At 42.4% G+C, this 26640-nt stretch overlaps 1 protein-coding gene across 1 annotated transcript in view; it reads right to left on the minus strand.

Moving 5' to 3' along the window:
• The window catches only part of TPCN2 (two pore segment channel 2), a 1483468-nt gene that overhangs the window by 399198 nt on the left and 1057630 nt on the right, over positions 1-26640 (minus strand). The window contains exons 15-16 of the mRNA XM_044082617.1: positions 7505-7564; positions 3009-3137 (exon numbers count right to left, since the gene is read on the minus strand). Of these exons, the coding sequence (XP_043938552.1) occupies positions 3009-3137; positions 7505-7564 (189 nt within the window). The remainder of the gene's footprint in view (positions 1-3008; positions 3138-7504; positions 7565-26640) is intronic.

The following is a 26640-nucleotide window of genomic DNA, read 5'->3' on the forward strand; positions in this document are numbered from 1 at the left end:
TTATATTATTTGATGACTTAAACATGCCCTGAAAGAAAACAAATGAGCAGTATATTCAGACAAGTTTTCAACTTAAAGCACTGTCAGTCCCAGCCCACATTAACAGACATGGGAGAGAAGTCCTGAACTAAAAGGGACAGCAGAGAAGCAACCAGCAGCTACACTAGCCTCAGGTTCATAATACTGAAAATAACCAGCATTTCCCATTCCTGAATGTTGGTTTGAACAGCAGATAAAATGCCTTAGTTTTGGTTAAAATCATGTGACCAACAAAATGCTTCACTGCTCAGCTCCTCGCTTTAGAAAGCGAGCACAATTAGTATCACAGACAAGCAAATGTGGAAAAAAATGGATCACGATAAACATGTGTCAACATACCAAATACTCAATTACTGTCTTAATTTCTACTTGCCAGCTACCTCATTTTATTAACCAAATGTCTTTAATTAAAGAGTTTATTACTTTCTTGGGTACTTGAGTCCACCCTATGCACCAATATAAACAGCATTCAAAAAATCTTCTCAGAAATTAAGTCTGTCTTTACTTGTACATATCAATGTTTTTTTTTTCTTTATTCAGGCACTGTTGCTTCCATTACACAGTCATGCAATATAATTGTACTACATGATTTTTATATGTCAATGATTGCATTTTCTTCTTATATCACTGCTTCTGTTTACCAGTGACATACAATGTAACTGTACAATCTTGTTTTTCTATCCAAGTGATTTTACTCTATTTGCATGTATCTTTGTGGAACTTTTCTCCCCTGGCCTCTAGTGAAAATGGGCTCTTTTCAGGCTCAGTGGACTTTCCCTGTTAAATGCAATAAATAAATAAATAATAATAAATACATTTAATTACTATTGCTGCAGGTGTCTACAATGCAGTAATTACGGCTGCTACATTTATCAACAATGCAAGCCAATATTTAGCACTTATAAACTAAACCAATATTCAGCACTTACAAACTGAACCTGGCAGTGAAATAATTTGTTTCAATGGAACCTTGAAACGGATTCAAAACATTCCTGAGAGCCCAGGGGGGGCATTCCATGTGCAGTTTTATTTTTCTGAAAAAGTAAAGGATATCTATGGGAAAGAACACTTTGATGACATTAGATCTTTTGAGACTGCTTGCTAATAACTACTTAGAATACTTTGGGGTCTTGCCTACCTTACCTGGCATCAATCATAGGCAGAAATGTTATCAACAGTAGCTCAGCACATAAGAAGAGAACCCATCCTGCAGCAACATTCATTTGAACCCTGGTTGGTGTGCAAAGAACCCGCAAAGTTAGCAAAAAGCTTTCTTTAGTCTGAACCCCTTAAATTTTCACAGAGGCTTCTGTTTAGCATTTATTCCCATTTAAACAATAACTACATTTAAATACAAGAAATTAACAGTGTAATATACAATAAATAAAAAAAAAATTGAAAACTACACACATCTATAATGGGGGGAGGGGGAGCAACTTCACTGCTTCAGTGACCACTTATCAATTATCTACTGTTATGCATGTATTGTCTGCACATAACTAGATATTTTTCTTGGTAAAGCTCTAATCGTAAAAGTAAAATATAGCATCTGGTATATTCAGTAGTACTACCATACCATACCCTTGGGAGGCAGGAACCCCTAAACTGCAGCCATGCTAAAACATTTCCTATCTCTGGCCTACACATCAGCTTCTGTTTTTGTAAAGTGTGGGTGAAGACCATGTTTCAACTTCTGACGTATGTTGTGTCAATGGATTCCAATGAAATCATGTGCTGTCCTAATTACAATGTACTTTTACTGTGCCTTGAACAGGTTTACATTATTTGGCACAGTAAAATAAAATGCAATTTACCAACCTTTTAGAATATCTATCTATTGCAATTCCTTCCTTCCCTTTTCCAAAAAGGCAATCAGTCTTTCGGAGATTAATCCCGGTCAACAATCTTTGCTATCTGTAAAATCCATCTGATGCTCTCTCCATTGGTTTAATAATCTACAAGGAACACTGGCAACTGAATGGAAAGATGGATTGGGTTTCAATTACACCCTTTCAGTATAAAATGCTATGGACTGAGGGGCAATAAGAAAGGCATACATTAAAATCGGGTTCCACCAAAATAATGTGGCATCTGTTTTCCAAACTGTCTGATGAGCTATCAAGGAGTAGAATGCTGGACTTAACAGTTAAGGGCAGTAAACAGTATCACTCCTGAAAAGCCCCACGTTTAACCTTACATTGAATTGAGAGACTAATTTACTTCTCCCCTCCAAGTTTCTCCAAATAACTAACAAACTTACTAATTAAACTAAGCAAGCATATATTAATGTATTACACAGTAAGAAACCTGCAGTACGACACTGAAAAACCAGCACTTAGTTACACTCTGGTGCTATTTCTCAATGTTCACAGCAAGTAAGAATCATATGTCATGTACTACAGCACTATTTCGATGAAAGAGAATGCTTTTATCCTTCTGGCTTATCCTTACTACCCCCATCAATGGCATGTAAGGTCAGTGTAGTCTGTGACCTAGCACTGAAACACTGCCCATTGTGGACGATCTTCCTATACTGTCCCATCACCATGCCTAATTAGAGCCACGTGCTCCGTGGGGAGCTACTGCTAGAGAGGACCAAGTTTGGTATGACCACTCTTGTCTACCTCCTCATTCCCAGATATCTTCTGAAGTGAAGTTCACTGCTGGAACACAGGTAAGCACACCTTCAAAGAGCGACTCTCCCCTCTGCACAATCAGGATAACATTTTTTTTTTTTTTTTTTAACATTTTACTGCCTCTCTCACACTCTCCAATATTAGTTTCAAGATGAGAACTGATTAAAGCATCTAAAGTTGTTCAAAGTGACAGACTTAACATATCATCTTGTAAGCCACATTTTTAAGTTTCTTACAACAAAATTCTAACTTGCTTAAACAGTTGATTTTACCATGGAGGAAATTTTTTTTTAGACATGCAATACCATAATGAGCAGGAGTTAATACACTTACCAGCAAAAGTAGTGTCAGCAGACCATCAAATATATTGCTTCTGTAGGATATATAGCCTCTGAGTCCAACAGAAAGTATCTTGAGCAGCATTTCCAGCACGTAATACAAGATGAAGAAACAGTTTAAAGCCTTGTTAACAAAAAATAAATAAAAGTTCAGTTAAACACACTGCACATGAATACACTTAGTAAACAGCTTACTATACATTACTGTCCTGGTATGCATTTCATTTGTTAACCAAGTAACTGGCCATTATGGACAATGCAAAGGCAAATACAATATTATATGTGAACACTTTGCAGAAAATTAGCACATTTTTGGTAGGTGAAAGGAAACCAGTGTGCCAACATTAGACCCATGAAAACAGAGGGAGAATGTGCAAACTCCTGGCGTTGGGACGATAACCACAAAACTAACGTTTTGTCTTGTGCACTAAAAATAACCATGACTTTAGTATGTACAATGAATATACAGCAGCAATAAAATGTATGATTAATTTCCTTTTTTAATGTCATGTTTAAAAACTTTTTCTTAAATAAAAAAAGTGCCAGATGCAGAGAGGGGTTCAAGGTAGTATACCTGTGCTACAAAGATTATGAAGTAATGACTGGGGTCAGCAGTAAGGTCACACAGAAAAGTATGACTGGTAGGAGGATGGAAAAAGATGATGTCCGGTACAGGCTCCATTCTTAGCTTAGAAGGGATAGCAGTTCTGAAAGCTGGATTGTAAACTGTAGTTCAAGGGCTGCACTATTAAAATAAGCCAAAAGGAGAAAGTCACAGAACAGGAACAGAATGCAGAAGGGAGAAGTTAAAAAAGTCACAGAAAACAGACATGCAAGTAACAGCTGTTTAAAAGTGCAGCATGAGGATTCTGGGTAGAAAAATGGGGAAACTGCAAACAGTGATGCAGAAGGGTGCTGCTATAACTTCTGGTATTATATTAAAATGAACTAGTGACAAAAGGATGAGGGGGACAAGAAGATGGCTGCCATTTTCCTGTATATGTGAATCTGGACAGGGTGTGGTATTAGTCCAATACTAAACATGACTACTATTTTTGACAGGTTCAGATGTAGCTGTTTGTGTTATGTACGAGCCTTAACTGTGTAGCTCTTAAAGTATCCCTTCAAATCTATTAATCCTAAACCACTTTGCTGTATGTGAAGACTCAACTTACCCCCCACTTAACTGCTCTCCTCCTCTTCTAAATAAATTCCCTCAGCTCTGTCTTTCACAACTTCTTGTTAGCCAACAAAAATATGCATAACCCATATCTAAAAATAAGGGAACTGAAACATTTTTACTGCTTGTACCCTATTATTTATATCCATAATCAAGAGACTCCAGCTTTTCCAATGTTTGTATTACCCTTCAGTCAGTTCCCATATATCCACAGCTGCCATAACAGAATCCATTTGTAATCCATAGAACTAAACACTTCCTATTGTATCCCCACAACCTTGGTATTGCTGAACTAATTCATGCATGGGTGCAAGGTTTACCTCTGCAGCCTTAGTTTCATTTTTGTTCATTTTATTTCCCGAAAAATATGTGAAACCATCTCAGAATGTTTCACAACACTGAAATTCCCTTTTCTGATCTGTCAAGTACAAAACAATTTGCAAATAAAGCTACCTTTTCTTGATTATCATACCAATTATATCCTTGAATTTGAGTGCCTTAGTTTATTTGCCAATGGCTCCAAATATGAAGCACTTAAAGGGAAAACAGAACATTACTGCCAGGTTTCTCTGTTCAAACAAGGTTTATTGCAGAGGAACCCTCCCAACTTGTCTTGCCACCAAGTGAAATCAAAGAACTTTCACTGCCCACCACTGTGTCCAAAAACATCACAGAAGCCCCTACAGTAGAAAGAGCAGCAGGGGCATAACATCCTAGCCTAGACAATCAGCAGTAAGAATATGTGAAAATGATAAACATACCAAGTCAATGAGGTACAGGATCATATGAAGTTACTAGGCCATTGCCCTAAGGCCCTTACAAGCCTAGCCAAAAATGTAGCCCATGTTCTGACAAGTCAGCACTCTATGCCCCTTGTCCAGCAGAGACACAGGTGGAATCCCAGGGTGTATTTTCTGTTCCCCGTCCAGTTATCCAGGTTGCACTTAAATAGGGTTAATGAGGAACTCTGCTTGACGTGGAGAGGAAAGTCTATTCTACAGAAGGGGGCGTTTCTGGGACACAAATCTGTCCCACAAACAAGTTGTATTGATGTCAGAGCAGGTTGAGGTTGCGTGTGTGGGTTACTTGAGTGGAGCTCGACTTGCAGATTGAGGTTGCGTGTGTGGGTTACTTGAGTGGAGCTCGACTTGCAGATATGCAGCAGTCCCATCAAGGGGGGGGGGGGTGTCTGAGATTGCTTTATATGCCAGACAGAAGTCACCTCTGAGGAGTCTGTATGAGATTGAGTAGAGGGACAGAGCTGATAACCTATCTGTGTAGGGTAGATATTTGAGGCCCTGGACTCTCCTGGTGGGGAACTTCTGTGGTCTCTCCAGTTGCTGCATGTGTTTTGTGAGGTGCATGCCGAAAGGGGGGTCTTATAAGGGAAGAATACAGGGATGTTATGACCTCCTTGTCCCTGGATGAGATACCCTTCCTAATGAGGTGGGCCATGTAGAAAGCTTTCCGTACAACAGAAGAAATCTCTCGCTCTCTCTTTCGTCTTTTCCCGGTTACGGGTAGCCACAGTGGATCACCTTGTCCGCTCACGATTGTCAGTTGAGTTGCCAGCCCGGCGCCCAACCTTCTGCAGAAGGCACTCAAAAGTCAGTTAGATATCAACCTGGGTTCCCAAGTCCCTCATGACTGATTGCGTACTTAGGACCTTATTATTAATGTGATAATTTGTGGGGATGTCACTTCTCCCCAAAGGGGATGATGATGATGCATTTTCTGGCATTCACTTTGAGGCCATGTTTCTGGCACCAGTCATTTGTTTGGCCAAGACCCTCTTGGAGGATGTCCACATCACTAGGGGCCAACTTGCAGTCATCTACTAACTTGGTCAGCCACAGCCCATTGGTTCTTGCCTTCACTTCAGAAAAGTACATCCCATATAACAGAGGCCCCACGACCAATCCCTGGGGTACACCGCTCGTTACAGGTCTACTGCTTGAGGTGGCTTCCTCTATTTTGACTAGGTGGGTTCCATCAGTGAGCCAGTCTGCTACCCATCTGGTAACATATGGTTTGATGCCTAGTTGAGAGAGTGCATCTATTATACCCAAGTGGGGAATAGTATTGAAGGCTTTTGGCCAGGTCAAGTTGGCGGTGTGCACAGTCTTCCTCTTGTCCATAGATTTGGTGACTGTCTCAAAGAAGTCAACAAAATTTAAGAGGCATGACATCCCCTTGAAACCAAAATGTGTGGAATCAAGTGCTTGGACGTTGCCAAAGTCCTTGTTAATGAGGTCCATGATGATATGTTCCATGGTCTTGAAAATCAGGCTAGTTAGGCTGATGGGTCTATAATTTTCTGGATCGGTGGATGTTTCATCTTTGTACAAAGGGATGACAGTAGCTGCCCTCCACTTGGCTGAGATGAAGCTAGTACTCAGACTTTGGTTGCATAGGGTGGCTAATGGTGCCACAAGTTCCTGCCTGAGTTCATGTAGGATGCAGCCTGGGATGTTATCGGGTCTCATGGAGCCTGTATTTTTTGCCTTTGAGAGGGCAGTGATGACTTGCTCCTTAGAGATAAGGGGATGGGGACACATGCTGGGGATGTCTTGATTTAATGATGGGGGGGACAGAGGGGTGAAGTTTTCTCTGAACTTGTCAGCAGGTTCGCTAAATCTACAGTGTTTATGTGGTGTCCTTCACCACCGGTTCTGAACAGATCTGAGTGCTTCCTTTCAGATTACTGACATATGTGAAGAAGGCCTTATGACCGTCTTTAGTAGATGTGGTCAGTTTGTACTCGAAGTTTGCATTGGAGGAGTTCACTAGTGTTCTTATTTTCTTGTTCAGGTTAAGGAGAGATTGCTTCCAATTAGGCACCTGCTCCTTCTTTGTCTTGGACAGCAATTTTTTTCCTTTTATTATAGAGTTTATTTATTGCAGATGTCCACCAGACAGGTTTACTCTTCCTGGTGGGAGGATGGCATAAACAGTGTTAAGCAGCAGAAACAAACAGGTGGGTTTGGGATCTAGGCATGTTCTCCTGGTAACACACATGACATGCCAGTATGGGGTGCCTATACCTTTCTCCATAATGAGAGGTTATAAGGAAAATAAATGCAAAATTGGAGTGGAAGAGATAATAAATGCACACAATCTATTAGTGGAAAGTACAAAATACAAATGTCTTGATGATTGCCTCCCATATGTTCTAGTAAACACTTCATCTCCTACACTCCCATCTTTCTTTTGCAGTGTAATTCATTATACAGCACTCCATAATATACATATATTAACAACTAAAAGAAAATACTTTACAAAAAATTAATAAATGTACTTTAAAGTCTTACTCCTAAAATGTAATCATCACGGTCGGAAATGGCCTTGTCAGCATCGAGTACCAAAGTAACCTAAAAGAAAAAAATTAATGTGCAGATTATAATATGGCTTTCTAAAGTATACTTCGCTCTAGCACATAAAATAAGAATGTAGAATCACGTTATTTACATTACTAAAATTATATACTGAATGTTATTACATACACACTGTAATTTATGTTTTGACAATGCAAAAAAGCAGAATATACACACAAGTAAGATGTAGTAGTGGATGATTTTAAAGATTATGATTTTGCAGCTAGTTCATTAATCTTCTTCTTCTTTCGGCTTTATCCCGGTTAGGGGTCGCCACAGCGGATCACCTGTCCGCACATTGAATGGCAGTGGAGTTTTACGGTGTCGAGTTGCCAGCCCGGCGCCCAACCTTCCACAGAAGGCACACTCACACGCACACCTAGGGCCAATTTAGAGTGTCCAATCCACCTGCAGCATGTCTTTGGGATGTGGGAGGAAACCGGAGCACCCGGAGGAAACCCACGTGACCACAGGGAGGACATGCAGACTCCACACAGAAGGCACCCCAGCCGAGGATCGAACCGGAGAACCTCCTGCTGTGAGGCGGCAATGCTAACCACTGCACCACCGTGGCCGCCCTGCAGCTAGTTCATTAATCATTTGTTCTAAAAGTTTCAATGATTGCCAATTGCAAACTTTTTTCCCATAAACCTGAAACCAACCATGCAAATTCTGGCACAGAACAGCAAGTACCCAAATCTCCACCATCTTTCCTCTAGTTAATTTTCAAAGCTCTGCCCACAGTGGTGAGAGTTTAACCATACTTTATATATTTGTTTTCTGAATGAACTGTACAAGTAGGGCTACCACCTGTCCCACTTTGCGAGGGACAGTCCCTCTTTGGGCAGTTGTGTCCTGCATAAAAATTGAAAAAATGGCAAATGTCCTGAGATATTAGGACAAACATATTTCCTATATTTAATGTAATAGTCGCATAAAACCGTTATTCTGTTTCTGAAACACCTAAATGTTATAAGAAACAGAATAAGCAACTAAAATGCTACAAGAATAAGCATTTATGTAGGCAAAAAAGTGAAGTTCTTTCCTTTGTACTGGCTGTGGGTATGTTTTGCCTTGCAAAATCTGACGTTTGTACAAAAAATGTCCCACTTTGCGCATTTGAAAAGGTGCCAACCCTATGTACAAGTGGACTACAGCCCATTTACAGTACAGCCTCAAGCAAAACTCCACAAAGTAGCAATACATTTTAAGCTAACAATCAAAGCTGAAAACACTAACACTTAGTAAGCTGTACTGCAGTTTGTTACAATAGCAGGGTCTGGAAGAGTCCCTACTGCAATAAACACTTCATACAATTCTGACCTCACAGGCACTCCAGCAGTACATCATGGACCAAGAAATGAGTACTCTTGCTGGTAGTGGGTGGGTTGAATGGAAAATTGCAGGAAGAATCAACTAAGAATATCCTAAGAATACATCCCACAAAGGATACCCTCACTCAAAGTACCCAATCAGAAATGGACTAACTACAGGAGGAGAGTACCAAGTAGCTGTACTGCAAAGCTTCTTTTCTGCCCTTTTGTACAGAGGAGGCAGCAGACCACAGATGTTCAGTTGCTCTAATGGAATAGTCTACAAGGGCATACCACATTTATCATGCCTGAAGGAGATGCAGTTCCAAGTTAAATAAGGAAGACAGGTACAAGAAGGGATCCCAAAGCAATCCACGCCAGGGCAAGATGCAGAATAAAATCACAACTATAGTGTGAATGCTTATAAACTCAGTATCCTGCTTTGAGCATAAACTGCTTTTAAATGAGAGAGGTCAAGAACTGTGTTGTGCCCCCCAGAAAGAAGCAAACTAAGGAATCCTTCTAAAGGTACCTGGTGCTGACTTAGCAACACCAGAGTTCAACTGGGATGTATGAAGCTCCTCAAATTCACTTTTCCATTCCTGAGAAAAAAAATGGCAAACTGTTTAACATCTGATGCAATATCACTTGGGCAACAAATTCTAGATTAGCATGGAAAGGCAGCCTATCTTTGTGGAAGATCAAATGCAATTCATAAGTTATGTCCATGGCTCAAGCAGGCAATGGACAGAAGAAACTGTTACTAAAAACAGCATGTGATAAGAATTTAAAATTCTACCTAAGGTGCTGGTTCAAAGCACAGAGTATGTTTCCATTACACCATGTACCAAAGAGCAACAACTTTGACAACGAGGGGAGATGCATAACAACATTTCCGGAAAGGAATGCGGGACTGTCATGAGAATGTACAACAGTCATTAAGCTCTTACTACAGAATGAAAATGGCATCTAACTTAACATTTTTTATGTTAAAACAGAAGATGAGTCACATCAGCCTTTGAATTAGTCTAGAAATAGTTCTAGGTAAAATGGGGCAGATTCTAAGGAATTAGTTCTGGTGAAAACTGGACAGGTTCTAAGGAATTCAAGAGGACATATTTTCAAGAGGTATTTCTATTTTAGACAAAGTTTTCTGAATTGAATTTAAAACCTGTAACACAGGTTCATAGGTAGGTAACTAGGCTATCAGCCCTGGGGCCTATACAAGCCCAGCCAAAAGGGTACCCTGGCTTTTGCCACCCAAGAAAATTATTTTCCTGTGCCACTGTCGAGCAGAGGCACAGAGGTGATCCCCGGGGTGAATTTCCTTTCCCATCCAATCATCAAGATTTTCCTTGAAGAGTGCTAATGAGGAGCTCTGCTTGATATAGATAGGTAGTTTATTCCAGAGTATGGGAAGTCTCTGGGACAGGAATCTATCCCTCTGGCATGTTCTGTTTATTGTGGCGCCAAGGTTTAGGTCCCTAGAGCATGTAGCTCAGAGGAATTGGGATTTCTTTAAGTGGAGCATGTCCAACAGCTCTGGGTTTGACATAGCTCTCTATGTTAGGCAGAGATCACCTCTGAGTAGGCGATATACGACGGAGTAAAGCTGGAGTTTTTTGAGACAGTCTGCGTAGGGCATCTGTTTGAGGCTGGTAATCCTCTTTGTGAGGTATTTCTGCGGCCTTTCCAGTTGTTGTAGATGTCTTGTGAGGTACATATCAAAAGGGGCATTGTACTCTATAATGGGTCTAATGAGTGATGAGTAGAGGGGAACAATGACCTCTTTTTTTCTGGATGAGAAACCTTTTGTGATGGTGTGCCATGTAGAAAGAATTCTGGACTACTGTGGCGATATGATTATCAAAGGAGAGACTACTGTCCACCTGTATCCCAAGGTCTCTTATCACACTTTCGGTGTTAAATATACTACCGCCTTTGTTGTAGTTCATGGGTACAGAGTTTTTACCAAAGGGGATGACAATGCACTTTTTGGCATTAAGCTTGAGGCCATGGCTTTGACACCAGGCATCTGTCTCAGTGAGGCCCTTTTGTAGAATGTCCACATCATTAGGAGTTTCGATTATGGCTCCTAGTTTGCAGTCATCTGTGAACTTCATTAGCCAAAGACCTTCTGTGTTAGCCTGTACTTCAGAGAAGTAGATACCAAACAGGAGAGGACCCAGGACTGAACCCTGTGGTACTCCACTTGTCAAGGTCTGAAGTCGGATTTGGAGTCTGCTACTTTCACAGTGTGGGTTCTGTCAGTGAGCCAGTTGGCAACCCATCTTGTGACATAGGGATTTGTACCTAGTTTAGTGAGTTTATCTATAAATTACAGAGTGGGGGATGGTGTCAAAAGCCTTGGCAAGATCTAGATAGACTGTGTGAACCACCTTACCCTTGTCTACGGCTTTGGTGACCACTTCAAAAAAGTCCATCAGGTTTAGGAAACATGATCTGCCTTTTACAAATGCAAACTGGGTGGGTTCCAGAGTTTGGAGATTACCAATGTCTTTGTTTAGAAGTTCCATGGCCTTGCAGACCAGGCTAGTCAGGCTAATGGGGTGGTAATTCCCGGGGTCCGTGGTGGCTCCCCCCTTGTGGAGTGGGATAACAGTCTCTGTGCACCACTCAGCAGGCACAAAGCCTGAGGTGAAGCTATGATTGAACATGGTACTTAGGTGGGGTGCCAGTTCGTTTTGTAGTTTGTGTAGAATGCAGCCTGGGATGTTGTCTGGTCCCATGGATGCTGTGTTCTTGGCTTTGGAGAGTGTGGTTTTTACCTGTGCAGCCATGATTACAGGAACTTTGCATTCTTCCGGTATACAGATGGGCTCTTTAGGGGGTGAGGGGGGGGGGTAAAGTTAGCACTGAAACTATCTGCCAGGATGTTGGCAATATCAGTTTGGTCTGTATATTTAGTGCCATTGTGCTGCAATTCAGAGCAGATCTGAGTGTTACCATTGAGATTCCTGACATAGCTATAGAATGCTTTGTGGTTGTCTTTAGAATCAGTGCCGATTTTGTTTTCCTAACTAGCTTTGGAGGATTTTATCAGGGATCGCAGCTTCTTAATGAGGCTGACCAGGGAGCTCCTCCACTCATGGGATTTTACTCTCTTTTGCAACAGTTTCTTCCTTCTGTTGTACAGTTTTGTTTATGGCAGGGGACAACCAGATTGGCTTCTTTTTTTGGAGGATAGCATCTTGGTTCTGTTTGGGATAGCACGATCCATGCACTCATGTAAGTGCTTATAAAGTGCAACTGTGTAGGATTCAGTAGTCGTAACTGTATTGTCCATCTGCATGGGTGTCATGAAGTTCACCACTTCTGTCTTAAGAAGCATGAAGTTGGCTTTGGAGAAATATTTTACCATGGTTTCCTTAATGGGGGGTGGGGGCAGGATGTGGATATCTAGGGTAATTAGCTTATGGTCAGATCAGACCAATGTAGCATTGACTTAAGGTGTGAAACACCGGTCACTCATTTTGGTAATGACTAGATCTAGGATATTGTTGCCCCTGGTGGAGGTGTGGATAAGTTGATCCAGGGCATTGGAGTTTATGAATTCCAGAAAGCGTTGAGCGAAGGAGTTGGTACATGAGTAGTTTTCCCAGTTAATGGTGGGGTAGTTGAAATCGCCCATTATTAGGGTGTTTGGTTGAACCCCAATATTTTCCAGTACATCAAGAAAAGAAGAGTGGGAATCCTGGGACATGGTGGGTGATCTGTAGCAAGCTACAATTTGGATTGCAGTTTTGCCCAGAGTTAGTTGCACTTGGATAACCTCAGCTGCATTATGTTGAGCAACTAGTCTGGAGATGTGGATATCCTTAATGAATATGGACACACCTCTGCCTTTGGTGTTCCGGTTCAGGTTACATGGCCGAAAAGTGTGGTATGAGTTGCATCACCCTCAGTTTTTGCTTGCTTGTTCCTGTTACAGTGGTGAATTTGTTATTTGAACCTTGCCTAAAAAAGGCACTATAGGGGCAGCAAGAACTTTAGTCAGTATCCAGAATCCCAGGGGTGACAGGTGCAGGCCATCTCTTGCAAAGCATCGTGGTCTGTCGACCATGTCATCCCAAGCAGATACTGGATCCCCTTTAGAATGGTGCCAGAAGCTTATCCAATTGTTGAAGTCAATAATTTTGTCCTTGTACTGCGGCATCATTCTGGGTGATGGCAGAATGCTACTCAGGGCTAGGGTCATACCTGCCTGGGCTACAAGATCAGAGAGCTCTTCCATGTCTCTTTTCATGTAGTCCAGGGAGGCACTTCTCAGGTCATTCACACCAACATGAATAATGACAGAGTCATATTTGTATTGTTGTTGAGTGACCTGAGTGCGTGGGTTATGTGGCAGATCCTGGCACCCAACAGGCAGCTGACAGTAACCTTCTCCTTGTTTAGCCTGGTGAGTGGGACATCAATGTGCCTGGCTATAGAGTCACCTATGACTAGTGTGTTGGGTATGTTGTTTTGCCTTATTGGCTGTGGTTGAGTGACACACTGAGTCTGTGGGCTGTGTGTCATTGGGATTATTATGGAGAGCCTCCGCGAATGTTTTTGTGTTTCTATGTTTGGATTTTGATGGTGTAGATTTAGTGAGACTATGTGATGAGTGCGGTGCAAGTGTTTACCTTCTCCTCTCTACTGTCAAGTTCAATCTTGGTTGGAGAGACCTTTACGTCCAGTTTGGCTAGATAAGTGCATCTCTCACAGGTGGTAGTGTTGGGTGGCAGGAGGAGAGGGTTGTATGTGTACATGAGGCAATTTCTACATTGCCCCAAGATGCCCAGATTCATCAAATAGACAGGAGAGAACACTGGGAGCTGACCCTTGGACATGCCTGAATAAAAAACTATTTTCCTCTAGATAAGTGAGGAAAGTGAGTACAAGAGCTGTTTTTCTCTAAGCAAGTGAGGAAGTACCAAAACTGTTTTCCTCTAGGTAATGAGGAAGGTCGAGTGCTGTAGTAATTAGTAGGTTATTTAGTGCTTACAAGTTATGAATAAGTGCTGATCACGAATAAGCAAATTCAAGTGCTAAAACTAAGAATCTGTATCTGGACTAAACTAGTTACAGGAAAGGGGGGGGAAACAAGTGCAAATGCGGACTTTTAAATCAGAAAGTTGAGAGAGATGGAAAAACTGCCCAAACGGCCAATAACTACAATTTCTGAGCCAGAACCACTCATGTGGTAGATAGGTTACCTAGTGCTTACTACTCCCACTGATAAGCTAGAAGGCTTCCCTCCAACACAGAGAGCTTGGGGGGGGGGGGCTCAGAAGCTTACATACAGTCATGGATGCAGCAAATCTGAATCTGGACTACACTAGTTACAGGAAAGGTATTTTTATACATATATATATATATATATATACAGAAAAGTAGCTAAAACAGCAGTAAAAATTCAAATGCAGTGCAAGCTAGCACACAAGTATGTGGCAATGTTAGACAAAACTGTTTAAAAAATGCAATTAAATTAAAAATGACTAAAAACAAGTGCAGGAGGAGTCTAAAGGTAGAATGAGGTAAAGATATGGGACTGGAGGGAGTGTCCCAGATCAAATCTACAGTTCTACAGGTGAAGAAAAGTCAGGGACTCTGGCTAGATCAGAAGTTTAAAAGTTGTGCAAGAAGCTGTCACTGGTTACCATCAAAGGTTTTGAAACTATGCACACTGTTGTAGGGAATGAAGACTGAGGTAAAACGTGCAAGATAAATGGCGGAAGTATCTGTGAAGATAGGAATATTGAAATCAAGTTACAAAGATGACTGGGGAAATCCATACACTAAGGCTGCTTGTGACATTCGGGGGCTCTCAGTGTGAGAGTATTTGAAAACAGGCCTTACTGAGTAGTGCCATATAAAAGTGGAACACTATGCAACATACAGCAGCAGTACTGGCCATATACTCAGGAACATGTTAAGTGATTCCCTATCCATCTAGAATCAGACCGGTAGGGATGCACTAACAGGATGGGCCATAAACAAAGGAACCTTTTACAAGTATTTCCCTGAATGTCTAGAATAAGGGTACCATCTGCAGCATTCTGTACTGCTTAGACATGTAAATAAAATCTGTGAATGATTATCCATGAACTCTAAAGACATGACTGACTACTCTCTGGTATGGTATCTGTACATGAGGGGACAAATATCTCCAGATTAAAAAACCTCCCAGTGTACTTGTATGAATTAATGTTACAGAAATTACTTGCACATCGGGCTATCAAATACACACATCTTTTTCATATCACAGGAAAGGTTTCACCGTATTCTCCTTCATGGAGCAGACTACAGTCAAGCTCATCGACTGCTTGATGATAAACTCTACTGAAGAACAGGTAATCAAACTAATGAATACCCAAGAAAACTACTGTGTGATCTAAAACATTACCAAGGGAAAGCCGATCAGATTCTAAAATTGTGGTCTGGACTACTGGAGCAAGAATTTAGAAACATGTCGCCTGAATGCCCGTATGACACTATAACCAAAACCTATCAAAATATTACTGGGAAGCATAGCTTGCCTTAAAAAGACCCTTTGGGTCAACAGCCAATTCTACTATGATACTAACAATCTGGATAGAAGACCGAGACACATTACCTTAAGTAAGGTCTGCAGGCTTAGGGAAATAATACTGCAATATACATGGAATAGTAGCTGGACAACCAGTTAAATATTACCCAAGCCATTTCATCAAGACAATTTTGTCAAATTTAAGTTGACTGACTGTTACACTAAATAAAAGACCATCTGGATAAATGAATCCTTGCAGTATTTGAACAAGTCTGTGACTTTGGTGTTTAACTTGAGGTCTGGGTGGGGGGCAGATATTTACAGTCGAGGTGAAGTTTAGGGTTAGCAATAGATTATGGATCGATTTGTTGTTAAAAGGTATGGTGCTCTGTGTCATATAGAAAGGGCTGTGTGCAACACTAGAAAATGTAATTATGAATACATCTGTGGGCTTTACACTTTGTAGCTTTAGTTCAAGGAAACAATGGTATGTTTCCACTACATAAACTGGATGTTAAACTACCCTTTATTGTTCATTTCATCAGTATCATGTAATGACTGCAACAGTGAAACATGAAGAACATCAATACAGACAAAGTTATTCCAAACAATGACATTGATCTGTATACATTCACTGTAATGTCAGTCATTAAGTGACAATTAGTGGTGCTATGCACAGCAGTTCCCAGCTTTGTACTGTATTTTCACAATATAAACCATGTCTGTCAACTTAAATTATATTACATTACACATAACCCTTACCCTTGGGAAAAGAAATATCAAAACAGAAAAACTAACTCAAATACTGAATGGTATTTGTCACACAAAATAGTTTAAAATTTATTGTAATGGATGGATCCTTCAACCTATTAAACATGAATTTTCAATTAATAAAACATGTAATCTTTTTCAGATCCACATTTTGATACTAGTAAAATCTATGCAGTTAGCACCAACACCCAAAAAAATGACCCCATTACATGCCTCTTATACATTCCTTTCTTTCCCTCTTATTTTTAAATCTTTTCAAGAATGAGCTATTCTCTAATCTACATTCAGTTATCCTGATACAATTTCAATGGACAGTGTTGATCCATATTAACACATTCAGCATTTCTTTCCAACCTTCCTATAGAGTATCAGTGTACAGAAAAACGCACAGCCAGTTGCCCTAAGAATCTACAGCTGTCATTCCACATTACAGTCTACTCCACCACTCCCATCTAATATCTGTAGTATTCTCTTTTAAAAAGTACAGTTGTGTACACTCATAAATGTAGATGTTTGAGTGTATTCACTGTTGCAGTTATCACCTGTGGGTTATCCCTGCTGTGGTAGCCATTGGCTGGCCCGAATACCAGAGTCGATGTTTTTCTGCGTCGGCTGCTGTCGCTTGCTGGCTGACGTCAGGTAATCAGTGCTATAAAGTAAGGCAGCCGATGCCATTACATCAGTTTTTCTTGCCCTAACCAGTCAGAGGCCCAAGTAAATATAGTAAAGTGGTCCTGGTGGCTAAAAGCCACCATTAGAAACTTATGTCTCCCTAAAGAAGGAAGATAGAAGGGGGAAGGAGGGTGGGAAACCAGGACTGCAACAGTGAATACACTCAAACATGCATGTCTTCTAATGACAGATCTTGACACTGCTGCCCTGCTTAAGGCTTCTAGGGTGTCATATCCGCAGTGTAAAGAGTGGTTAGCCACTTGACAAACAGAGTGCAGTAAATCTGCTAGCTCTTTCAAATTGGCAGTCAGGAAAGGTGGAAATCTTTTGTTTTAATAGCTCCAAAGTGTGTTGTTGATATTTTAACACATGGAACGGACAGTTGAGTGCTCTGATAGCTAAGGCTGCAGAGGTGTATACTTTTTTTACCCCATCTGTCCAGAGCTCTGGAGTCCTTGTCAGAAGGACTAGGATTCTTTGCAGAACTAGCTTTAGCTCTTTTTGGCCCCTGTGTAACAACATCCGAAGAGACTGGTACTCTAGTGCCTGTCATGTTTTCTGGGAGCAGGCAGGAGGGTGTCAGGAGTTAAGCTGGATTCATGGAAGACATCATCAACTCCATCTAAGATGGGGGATGGCTAAGGGTCTGTGCTGGGGCTGGTCTAGAAACTCTCTTTGCCTTTTCATAGACTGAGGGAAGTCCTGGGATTCCCAGTGGAAATGTTTCCTGTGGGTGTGAAGGGTTTCCCCAAAGGAAAGATCTTCTGGTGGGAAGACAGAAGGAAGAGATTCGCTGCATCTGAATCCTCATAAGCAGTAAGAAGTCGTTCCTCTTCAAAATCTGAATAATCAGACTCCTCAGAATCCTGTTCTGTCAGTATTTCAGGGGAAGGGTCTCTTCTTTTTATTAAGTGCGGCCTGACTACTCCTGATAAGGGTGATAAGAACCTCTGCCATTTTAAGCATTTGAGCTTGGGGTGGTGGAGGAGGGGTAAAATGGTGGCTGGAGATAATTTTCTTAGGAGTGGCCCTGTCTCTAGGCCTGAGTAACCATCGGTCTGAGAGAAACGGTAGCCTGAGGAAAAGACGATGGTTTTAGTCTAGATTCAGAAATGCAAAAGACCTCCCTGGAAGCCAGTGCCTGCGTTGTGGCTCCAGACCCAATTAAAGCAGAGACAACCAAAGGCTTGGAAGATGAAGATGATGTCTGCGGCATACTGGACTCAGAAAGGGTCTCAGTAGAGGTCTGCGAAGGTATCAAATCGGGCATCAGGGGCTGCAAAGGTGCCTCACTGAATTCCGGAGAACTGATTACCTGCTTAGCGGTGGAGTCGTCGGAAGGCTTGGCCTTCTGTGGTCTGTCTCTATCTATATCTTTGTGTTTTTTCAGAAAGTCTACGGATTGTTGGCTGATGGATGCCATTTCAGAAAAATGAAGATGGAAGACAAATACCTGGCTACAAAAAGAGCTTTATGACGAATGGTTCTCGTGTTAAAGAGGGCACAGAACCGGCAACGGGGGACATCGTGATCTGGGCCTAAACAGGTGACAGTAAGAATGGAAGTCTCAGTGTGGCATTTACTTTCCACAGGCGAGACAATTGTTAATTTTTTCGGACATCGGTTAGTGCAAGAAAAGAGGATCCATAATGGGCTACTTAGCTTTAGATGTTTTCAGCTGTAATTTGAACTCTGGTAACGAACGACTGGCAAACTTGTGAACTGCTTCTGCTACGGGCTCCACGGCAAGAAAGACTGATGTAATGATGTCGGCTGCCTTCCTTTACAGCACTGGCAACCTGACGTCAGCCAGCAAGCGACAGCAGCCGACACAGAAAAAACATTGACTCTGATATTCGAGCCGGCCTAGGGCTACCACAGCAGGGATAACCCACAGGTGATGACTGAAACAGTGAAACACGAAGAACATCTGTACTATGTTCTTCATGTTTTACTGTTACTGTCATCATCTGTGGGAGGATTCCTAAAGCTGAAGGATAGGGGTGGTAGGATTAGTAAGAGACCTAGGAATGGGTCAGCATGCCCTGCAGAATTGCAGAGGCAAACCCTACTCTAGTCTTAGAAAACAGAGGTAGGTGGTAATGCTTGGTAAAGGTATGGACAAAAGTCCAGGTGGCAACTTCCAGGATGCCACTGGTGGGAACTCCTCTGAGGAATGCTGTGGAAGTGGAGGCTGCCCTAGTGGAATGGGTTCGAATAGACTTGGGGGGAGGGGGGGGTTCCCATGCAAACTGTAGCAGAAATGGATACAGTGCGATATCCATTTGGAAATGGTTTGTTTGGAGATGGGCTTCCCCTCTGCCCCTGGGGCAAAGCTGACAAGTAGTTGGTCTGTTTTCCTGAAGGGTTTAGTACAGGCCAGATAGTATCTGAGCTGCCTGTGCACATCCAGTGAGTGCAGAATCCTTTCCCCCTTATTTTGAGGGTTAGGAAAGGAGGTGGGAAGATGTATGGGCCTGGTTGAGAGTCACATTAGATACCACCTTGGGCATAAAGGAGGGATTAGTCCTCAGGGAGACCCTGTCTGCATGGAAGATGATGAAGGGCTCAATGGCTATCAGTGCCTGAAGTTCTGAAACCCTTCTGGCTGAGGTGATAGCTAGGAGAAAAGCAGTCTTCCAGGAGAGGTATCTTAGTTCCGCTGAAGCAGCACGTTCGAAGGGTGGTAAAGTTAGTTTTTCCTAAACATAACTCAGGTCCCAAGTTGGAGTGGGTGGCCTTCTGGGAGGTGGGATATTAGAAGCCCCTCTGAGGAAATGTTTAACCAAAGGATGGGAAAACAGGGGCTGTTCTGTATCAAAATGAGCTGAAATGGCTGAGGCATGGATTTTAATAGAGGAGAAGGAAAGGCCACTATTAAGTAGCTCCGCTAGGTAGTCCAGGATAAGAGGGATGGAAGGTTGTGTGGTACTACGCCCTCTGGACTGGCTCCAAGAGCAGAATCTTTTCCATTTTCCTGCATAAGATTTTCTGGTGCTGGGCCTTCTGGCCTCTGTGATAATGTCTAGGACCTGTTTGCTTAACAGGGGCCCCTTGTTTGCATTTAGAGTATTAGCCATGCTGATAGTTTGAGAGTTTGCAAGTCTTGGTGCAGCACCCCCTCCCCTCCCCAAGTTAAGAGATCTGAGATTAGGGTAAGCTGCCTGGGAGGCTGTAAGGTCAGGCTGCGCAGTAAGGGGTACCAATGCTTTCTGGGCCAATGTGGCGCAATGAGGATGGCCTTTGGTCTTTCATCCCTTATTTTGATCAGTACCTTGGGGATAAGAGGCAGAGGAGGGAATGCGTACACAAAGAGGGTGTTCCAGGGGAAGGTCAAAGCATCCACCTTCCATGCTAGGTGGCGATACTGCCTGGTACAGAATTTTTTCAGCTGATGGTTGGGATGCAAAGCAGAGAGATCCACCTCTGGAGTCCCCCATGCCCGAGTGATTTGTAAAAAGATTTTTCTGTGGAGCTGCCATTTGTGGGGGTCCAGTAGGTTTCTGCTTTAGTGGTCTGCCAGGGTGTTGTTGATCCCTGGTAGGTATTGTGCTATCATCAGGTGTAGTACCATAGAAGAGGCTGCCAGCCGGAGGTTCATTGCTAGCCTGCACACAGGGTAAGACTGGGTCCCTCCCTGTTTGTTAATGTACCACATTACTGTGGTGGTGTTTGTTTTGATAAAGAGAACCCCTGGCTTGAGATGGGGTTTGAAGGATGTCAGAGCCTTTTGTACTGCCATCATTTACTTCTGGTTGATATGTAAGGGAAGGTGCTGGGCATCCCAAAGACCTTGGGTGCACGTGCCTTCTAGGTGAGCACCCCAAGCTATATCTGAGGCGTCGGTGGTAATGGTCTGCCCATTCATGCGGACGGTGAAGGGAAGACCCTTCTTTTGGGCACAGGCCCCTGCCCACCAGAAAAACTCGGCCCTTATGCAGGGAATCAGAGGTAGACAGGTCTCTAGAGGCATTGTGTGCTGACACCAGAGATTCTTTAGGTACCACTGAATTTTTCTCATGCAAAGCCTGGCCAGAGGAAATAGAAGGATGCAAGATGCCATGCACCCCAAGGCTTACAGGAACTTCCTCACAGTGAGGTGACTTCTGGAAGTCAGCTGGGTAAAATAGAGATGCAGAAGCTCTGTTCTTTCTGGGGATAGGAAGGCCATTTGGGATGCTGAGTCCGGCAGTGCCCCCAAGAAAATGATCTTCTTGGAGGGTGTATGCCTTGATTTCTTCTCATTGATGGTGTACCCTGAGGAGGTTAGGAGGGTTTTGACAAAGAGAAGGTCCATGAGGAGCTTTTCTTTGCAATCTACCTGAATGAGGCAGTCGTCCAGATGAGAGTAAATTTGTATATTTTTCTGTCTGCAAAAGGCTATGGCCAGGGCTAAGCATTTGGTGAATACCCTGAGAGCAGTAGATAAGTCAAAGGGTAGCACAGAGAACTGAAAGTGTGAGCCTGCTCTGAAGCGAAGGAATTTCCTGCAGGATTCCCTGATGGGGATGTGGAGGTAGGCATCTTTTAGATGTAGGGTAACTAACCAGGCATTTTTTGTCAGCATAGGCAGCAGCTGCTGCAAAGTTAGTATTCTGAATTGGGGACCACCAGGAAGGTGTGTTCAGAATGGATAGATCCATGATGGGGGGACAAGTTCTCTCTTTTCTGGGAAAAAGGAATAGTCCGGAATAAAAGCCTTTGCCTGTTTGATCTGACGGGACAGGTTCTACTGCCCCTTGGGATATGAGAGTTTGGACTTGTTTCAATGCTTCTGCCCACTGATTTGGAGGTAAGTCTGGGTACCCTCTTGGAATTGGGAGTTCGTTGAAGGAGAATTTGTATCCTTGAGAAATGATCTTTAAGACCCGTTGGTCCTTTGTTACAGAAAGCCAATTCTCTCTGCAGATGGAGAGCCTTCCTCCTAGTTTTTGGTGAGTGAAAAGACGGCAGAGGGGGGAGAGGGAGTTATTGAGAGTTTTTGCCATAAAGGGATATCTTACAACTCCCTGCCTTTGGAGCAGAAGTTGTCCACTGTTTGGTTCTCTGCTGTCCCTGGGATAGGAGTCTGGGTGGTCCCGTCCCTGCAGGCCTTACCTTGCCCCGGTTTCCTAGATGCAGGAAAGGCCCAGTGTTTTGAGGGAAAATTCCTGCTGAACCTAGGAGGTAGTACCTGAAAGAAATCTTTGTTTGCATAGATTTTGCTTTGTCTTCCATCTTTTTAAGCACATCTTCTACTTTTACTCCAAACAAGCCATCCTTATCCAAGGGTGCATCAAGTAATTTAGATTTGACATGATCAGGGGAGGTTGTTCCTTCAACCATGCATGTCTCCTAATGACAGATCCTGACACTGCTGCCCTGCCTGAGGCTTCTAGGGCGTCATATCCACAGTGTAAAGAGTGTTTAGTCACTTGGCAAGTAGAGTGCAGTAAATCTGCTAATCTTTCGAATTGGCACAGGCAGGAAATGTTGAAATCTTTTGTTTTAATAGTTCCAAAGTGTGTTGTTGATATTTTAACATGTGGAACTGAGAGTTGAGTGCTCCGATAGCTAAAGTTGCAGAGTTGTATACTTTTTTACCCATCTGTCCAGAGCTCTGGAGTCCTTATCAGAAGGAATAGAATTCTTTGCAGAACTAGCCTTAGCTCCTTTTGGTCCCTGTTTAATGACCTCCGGGTCTGCACCAGGATTTCTGTAGAGGTATTTGTGAGAGTCTGGTGCTCTAATATCGGTCAGGTTTTCTGGGAGCAAGTAGGAGGGCATCAGGAGTTAAGCTGGATTCCTGGAAGACATCAACCACCTCTAAAATAGGGGGGGATGGAAAAGGGTCTGTGCTGGGGCAGGTCTAGCAACTCTCAGTATTTTCGTAGACTGAGGGAAGTCCTGGGATTCCCAGTGGAAATGTTCCCTGAGGATGAGAAGTGTTTCCCCAAAAGAAAACCTTCTGCTGGGGAGGCAGAAGTAATAGATTCTTCTGCATCTGAATCCTCATAAGCAGTAAGAGGCTGTTCCTCTTCAACATTTGAATAATCAGACTCCTCAGAATCCTGTTCTGTCAGTATTTCAGAAGAAGGGTCCCTTTTCCTTTTAGAAGGTGCGGCCCGACTACCCCTGATAAGGGGTGGTGGAACAGGGGTAAAATGGTGGCTAGAGGTAGTTTTCCTAGGAAAGACCTTGCTTCTCGGCCTAAGAGTATCCTTCGGTCTGACAGAAACAGTAGTCTGAGGAAAAGACATCGGTTTTCGCCGGAGGAGAAGACATTGGTGTTTGTCTAGATTCCGTCGTGCAAAAAGCCTCCTTGGAAGCTGGTGCCAGCGTCGCAGCTCTGGACTCAACCAAGGCAGAGACAACCAAAGGCTCAGAAGATGGAGATTTCTGCGGCATACCGGACTCCGAAATGGTCACAGTAGAGTCCTGCAAAGGTATTGAATTCCGGAAAGCTGCCGACCTGTTTAGCAGTAGAGTCTTCGGAAGGCTTAGCCTTGTGTGGTCTGTCTCTCTCTTTATCCTTACGTTTTTTCGGAATGTATACGACTGCTGGCTGATACATGCCATTTCGGACTCCAAAGACGGAAGACGAAAATACCTGGCTACAAAAAGAGCTCTACGACGAATGGTTCTAGCGTTAAAAAGGGCACAGAACCGGCAATGGGGGACATCGTGGTCTGGGCCTAAACAAGTGACGCAGTATGAACGGAAGCCTCGGTGTGGTATTTGCTTTCCACAGGCAAGACAATTAACTTTTTCGGACATCAGTTGGTGCAAGAAAAAAGGCTCCCCAACGGGGTACTTAGCTTTAGACGTTTTCAGCTGCAATTCAAACTCTGGTAGCGACTGACCAGCACACTTGTGAACTGCTTCTACTATGGGTTCCATGGCAAGGGAAGTAAATAGTGTGGGAAGAAATAGCCAGGGAATTGTTATGGCTAGGCTTGTATAGGCCCTAGGGCTGATAGCCTAGTACCAACCTATGAACCTATAAGAAAGACTGATGTAATGGCGTTGGCTGCCTTCTTTTACAGCACTGACGATCTGACATCAGGCAGCAAGTTACAGCAGCTGACGCAGAAAAACATTGAGTCTGGTATTTGGGCCGGCCGAGGGCTACCACAGCAGGGATAACCCACAGGGGTGATGACTGCAACAGTGAAACATGAAGAACACCTGCCTAATCAATCATTTGAAAACCTCTAAAGTGTGCTGGTAGCAGATTTTGGTAGCTCCTAGTTCTTTAAGTATCTCAAAAGATTGATTGCAAATTAGTAACCCTTTCAAGCTTCCCTCCAGGTAAAGACTTCCAGGACTAATCCCTTCAGGGGAGGCAAGAACAAATGCATAATACTCAGCAATACATAGCATAGTCAAAATTAAGCTTCACATCTATTATCTAATATGTACCATGCCATGTCATACTTGCGCTTTCTTATAGGTTCACAGGTACGTAATAGGCTAGCTGTTGGTCTGGGCCATTTTAAGCCAAGCAAATTTCTCTTTTGACGCTTTAATTAATCTATCCTAGTTTAGTGCGAGATTGGTCTTACCCATCCCATGGTCAATAATTATATATTATCCCAGTAAGAATAACTGGGATTATACCATAATTTGAGGGGACCCATGCACGGGATAAAACATTTAGAAGCTGCCTCTGTCCATGAGGAGTACAGGTGGCACTGCTGGGGTAAATTTCCTTTTTCTCATGTGTAGATCCAGGTTGAGCTTGAACTGGGACAGGAATGAGCTTGCTTTTATGTGAATGTGGAGTCTGTTCTACAGCAGCCATATCCTCTGAAAGATAAACATGTCCCTCCAAATCACTCTGTTGATGAAGAGGTTTAGATCCCTAAACAGAGTATATCTGATGCCATATGACTTAAAATTACTTTATTCTTTGCATTTATTCTTCAAATATATTTACAATTTCTACCCATCAGCCACCATAACCAACAGGAAAGCACATCTTTTGAATTCTAATATCCACTTACTTTAAGACTCACTGCAATAACTCTCAACTTACTAAACTTCATGCTACCATCTTTCATCTTCTAACACTATAAAGCAACCCTATAACTGAGATTGAAAACAAAACTTTTAATACTCATACAAGTCCAACTCTAAGTACACAGTGTTCTCCCAAGGGCAGGGTCACAAAGAACCATGCCAACTACTAAATACATGAAACAAAAAGGCAAACCCAAGACTGAGCAGTATGGCCAAATTCTAAACTCACATGGCAGTTAATTTGAACTCTACCAGTTATCCACCAAAAATTGTTTTTATTCAAGCACTAATAAATGTTGGACTTTATCAAGCACCTATACGTTTTTAAAATTTTCACTCAGAGCTATCAGAATACAAGTCATTCCATACAAGTCTTCTTGAGTAAAGTCATGCAATTAAGCATATTAACATTAACATACGTTTTTGAAATGCTTTCTGATGGACACAGCCTTCCTAACTATAGTTCATCTTCATGGGCAACAGATCCCCTTCTGAACAAGTAATTCCAAACAGTATGTAAAAAGGTGTACAACTTGAATGCAACACACCAGGCTTTACAGTAAGAATTATACATGACATTTTAAAACAAGCTATATCAGGGAGTCCCTCTAGGCAAACCCATTTTTATCAACAGCATCAAGGCTTGCTTCCACAATCATCTTATCTTACAGTCTTTACTATACATGCTTAGACCACTGAATAATAATGTCTACCTTCATATGGGTTCATAGGTAAGTAAGTACCAGGCTGGCTGCACTTGTGGGCCATTTAAGCCTAGCCAGTTTCCCTTTTTGTGCTTGAACTAACCTGTCCAATTTGGTTAGAGATGGACAGGGTCAAAAATGAATATTTTACCGAGTATAACTGGGACCATACCATAAATCTGAGGGGACCCATGCATGGAATAAAGCATTTAGGAACTGCCTCTGTCCATTAGTACAGAGGGCAGTCCTGGGGTATATTTTCTGTTTCCCACTTGAATATGGACAGAGATGAACTGCCGAGTTTAGATGGGGGATCTCTTCCAGAGCAGCGGTATCTTCTTTGAGATATACCTGTTCTCTCCAAACCATTCTGTTAATATTACAGAAAATGTTGAGATCCCTACATAGAGTACTTCTGATGCCACTAGACTTGCTGATGTGTAATAAATCCATCAATATTGGGTCAGAGGATGCCTTGTTTACCAGACAGGTCACCTCTTAGCAGTCTGTAGGAATTAAGAGTATAATGACAGGGTTCTGAGTCAGTCCACTTAGGACATGTTGTTCAGGCATTGTATCCTTTTAGTACGGTATCACTATAGGCATTCCAATTGTTGCATGTGTCAGGAGAGATGCATGCCAAAGTGGGCATTATATCCAGTGACTGGTCTAATGAGGGGAGAGTAGGGGGGAGGCAATGACATCCCTAGATCTAGACACAAACCCTTTTAGTTTATAAGCTGTCCAATATAGAAGGCTTCCTTAGAACAATGGGCACATTTTGGTCTAAAGTCAGGTCACTGTCTTCATAAGTTCCCAAATTCTGAGCAAATGAGCCAGCTCTTATGGATGTATTGTCAATGTGGTAGTTACCTGCAGTAGAAGGCTTCCCAAAGGATACCTATTTATTTTTATTTTATTTATGCTTTGAGGGTATCTTTATTACTGTGTTGTTGGAACAGACTGTCTGGGTTTGAGAATACCAGCATGTATATTGTGTTGGCCATCATTTAACACTCAAATTGATTTACAGAAATGTCACTAGCCTAGGTCTGGAGCCAGTCGCCCCACTACCTT

This window comes from Protopterus annectens, chromosome 9.part0 (genome assembly GCF_019279795.1).
Source record: "Protopterus annectens isolate FY-2018-M chromosome 9.part0, PAN1.0, whole genome shotgun sequence".
In the NCBI taxonomy this organism is placed as follows: Eukaryota; Metazoa; Chordata; order Ceratodontiformes; family Protopteridae; genus Protopterus; species Protopterus annectens.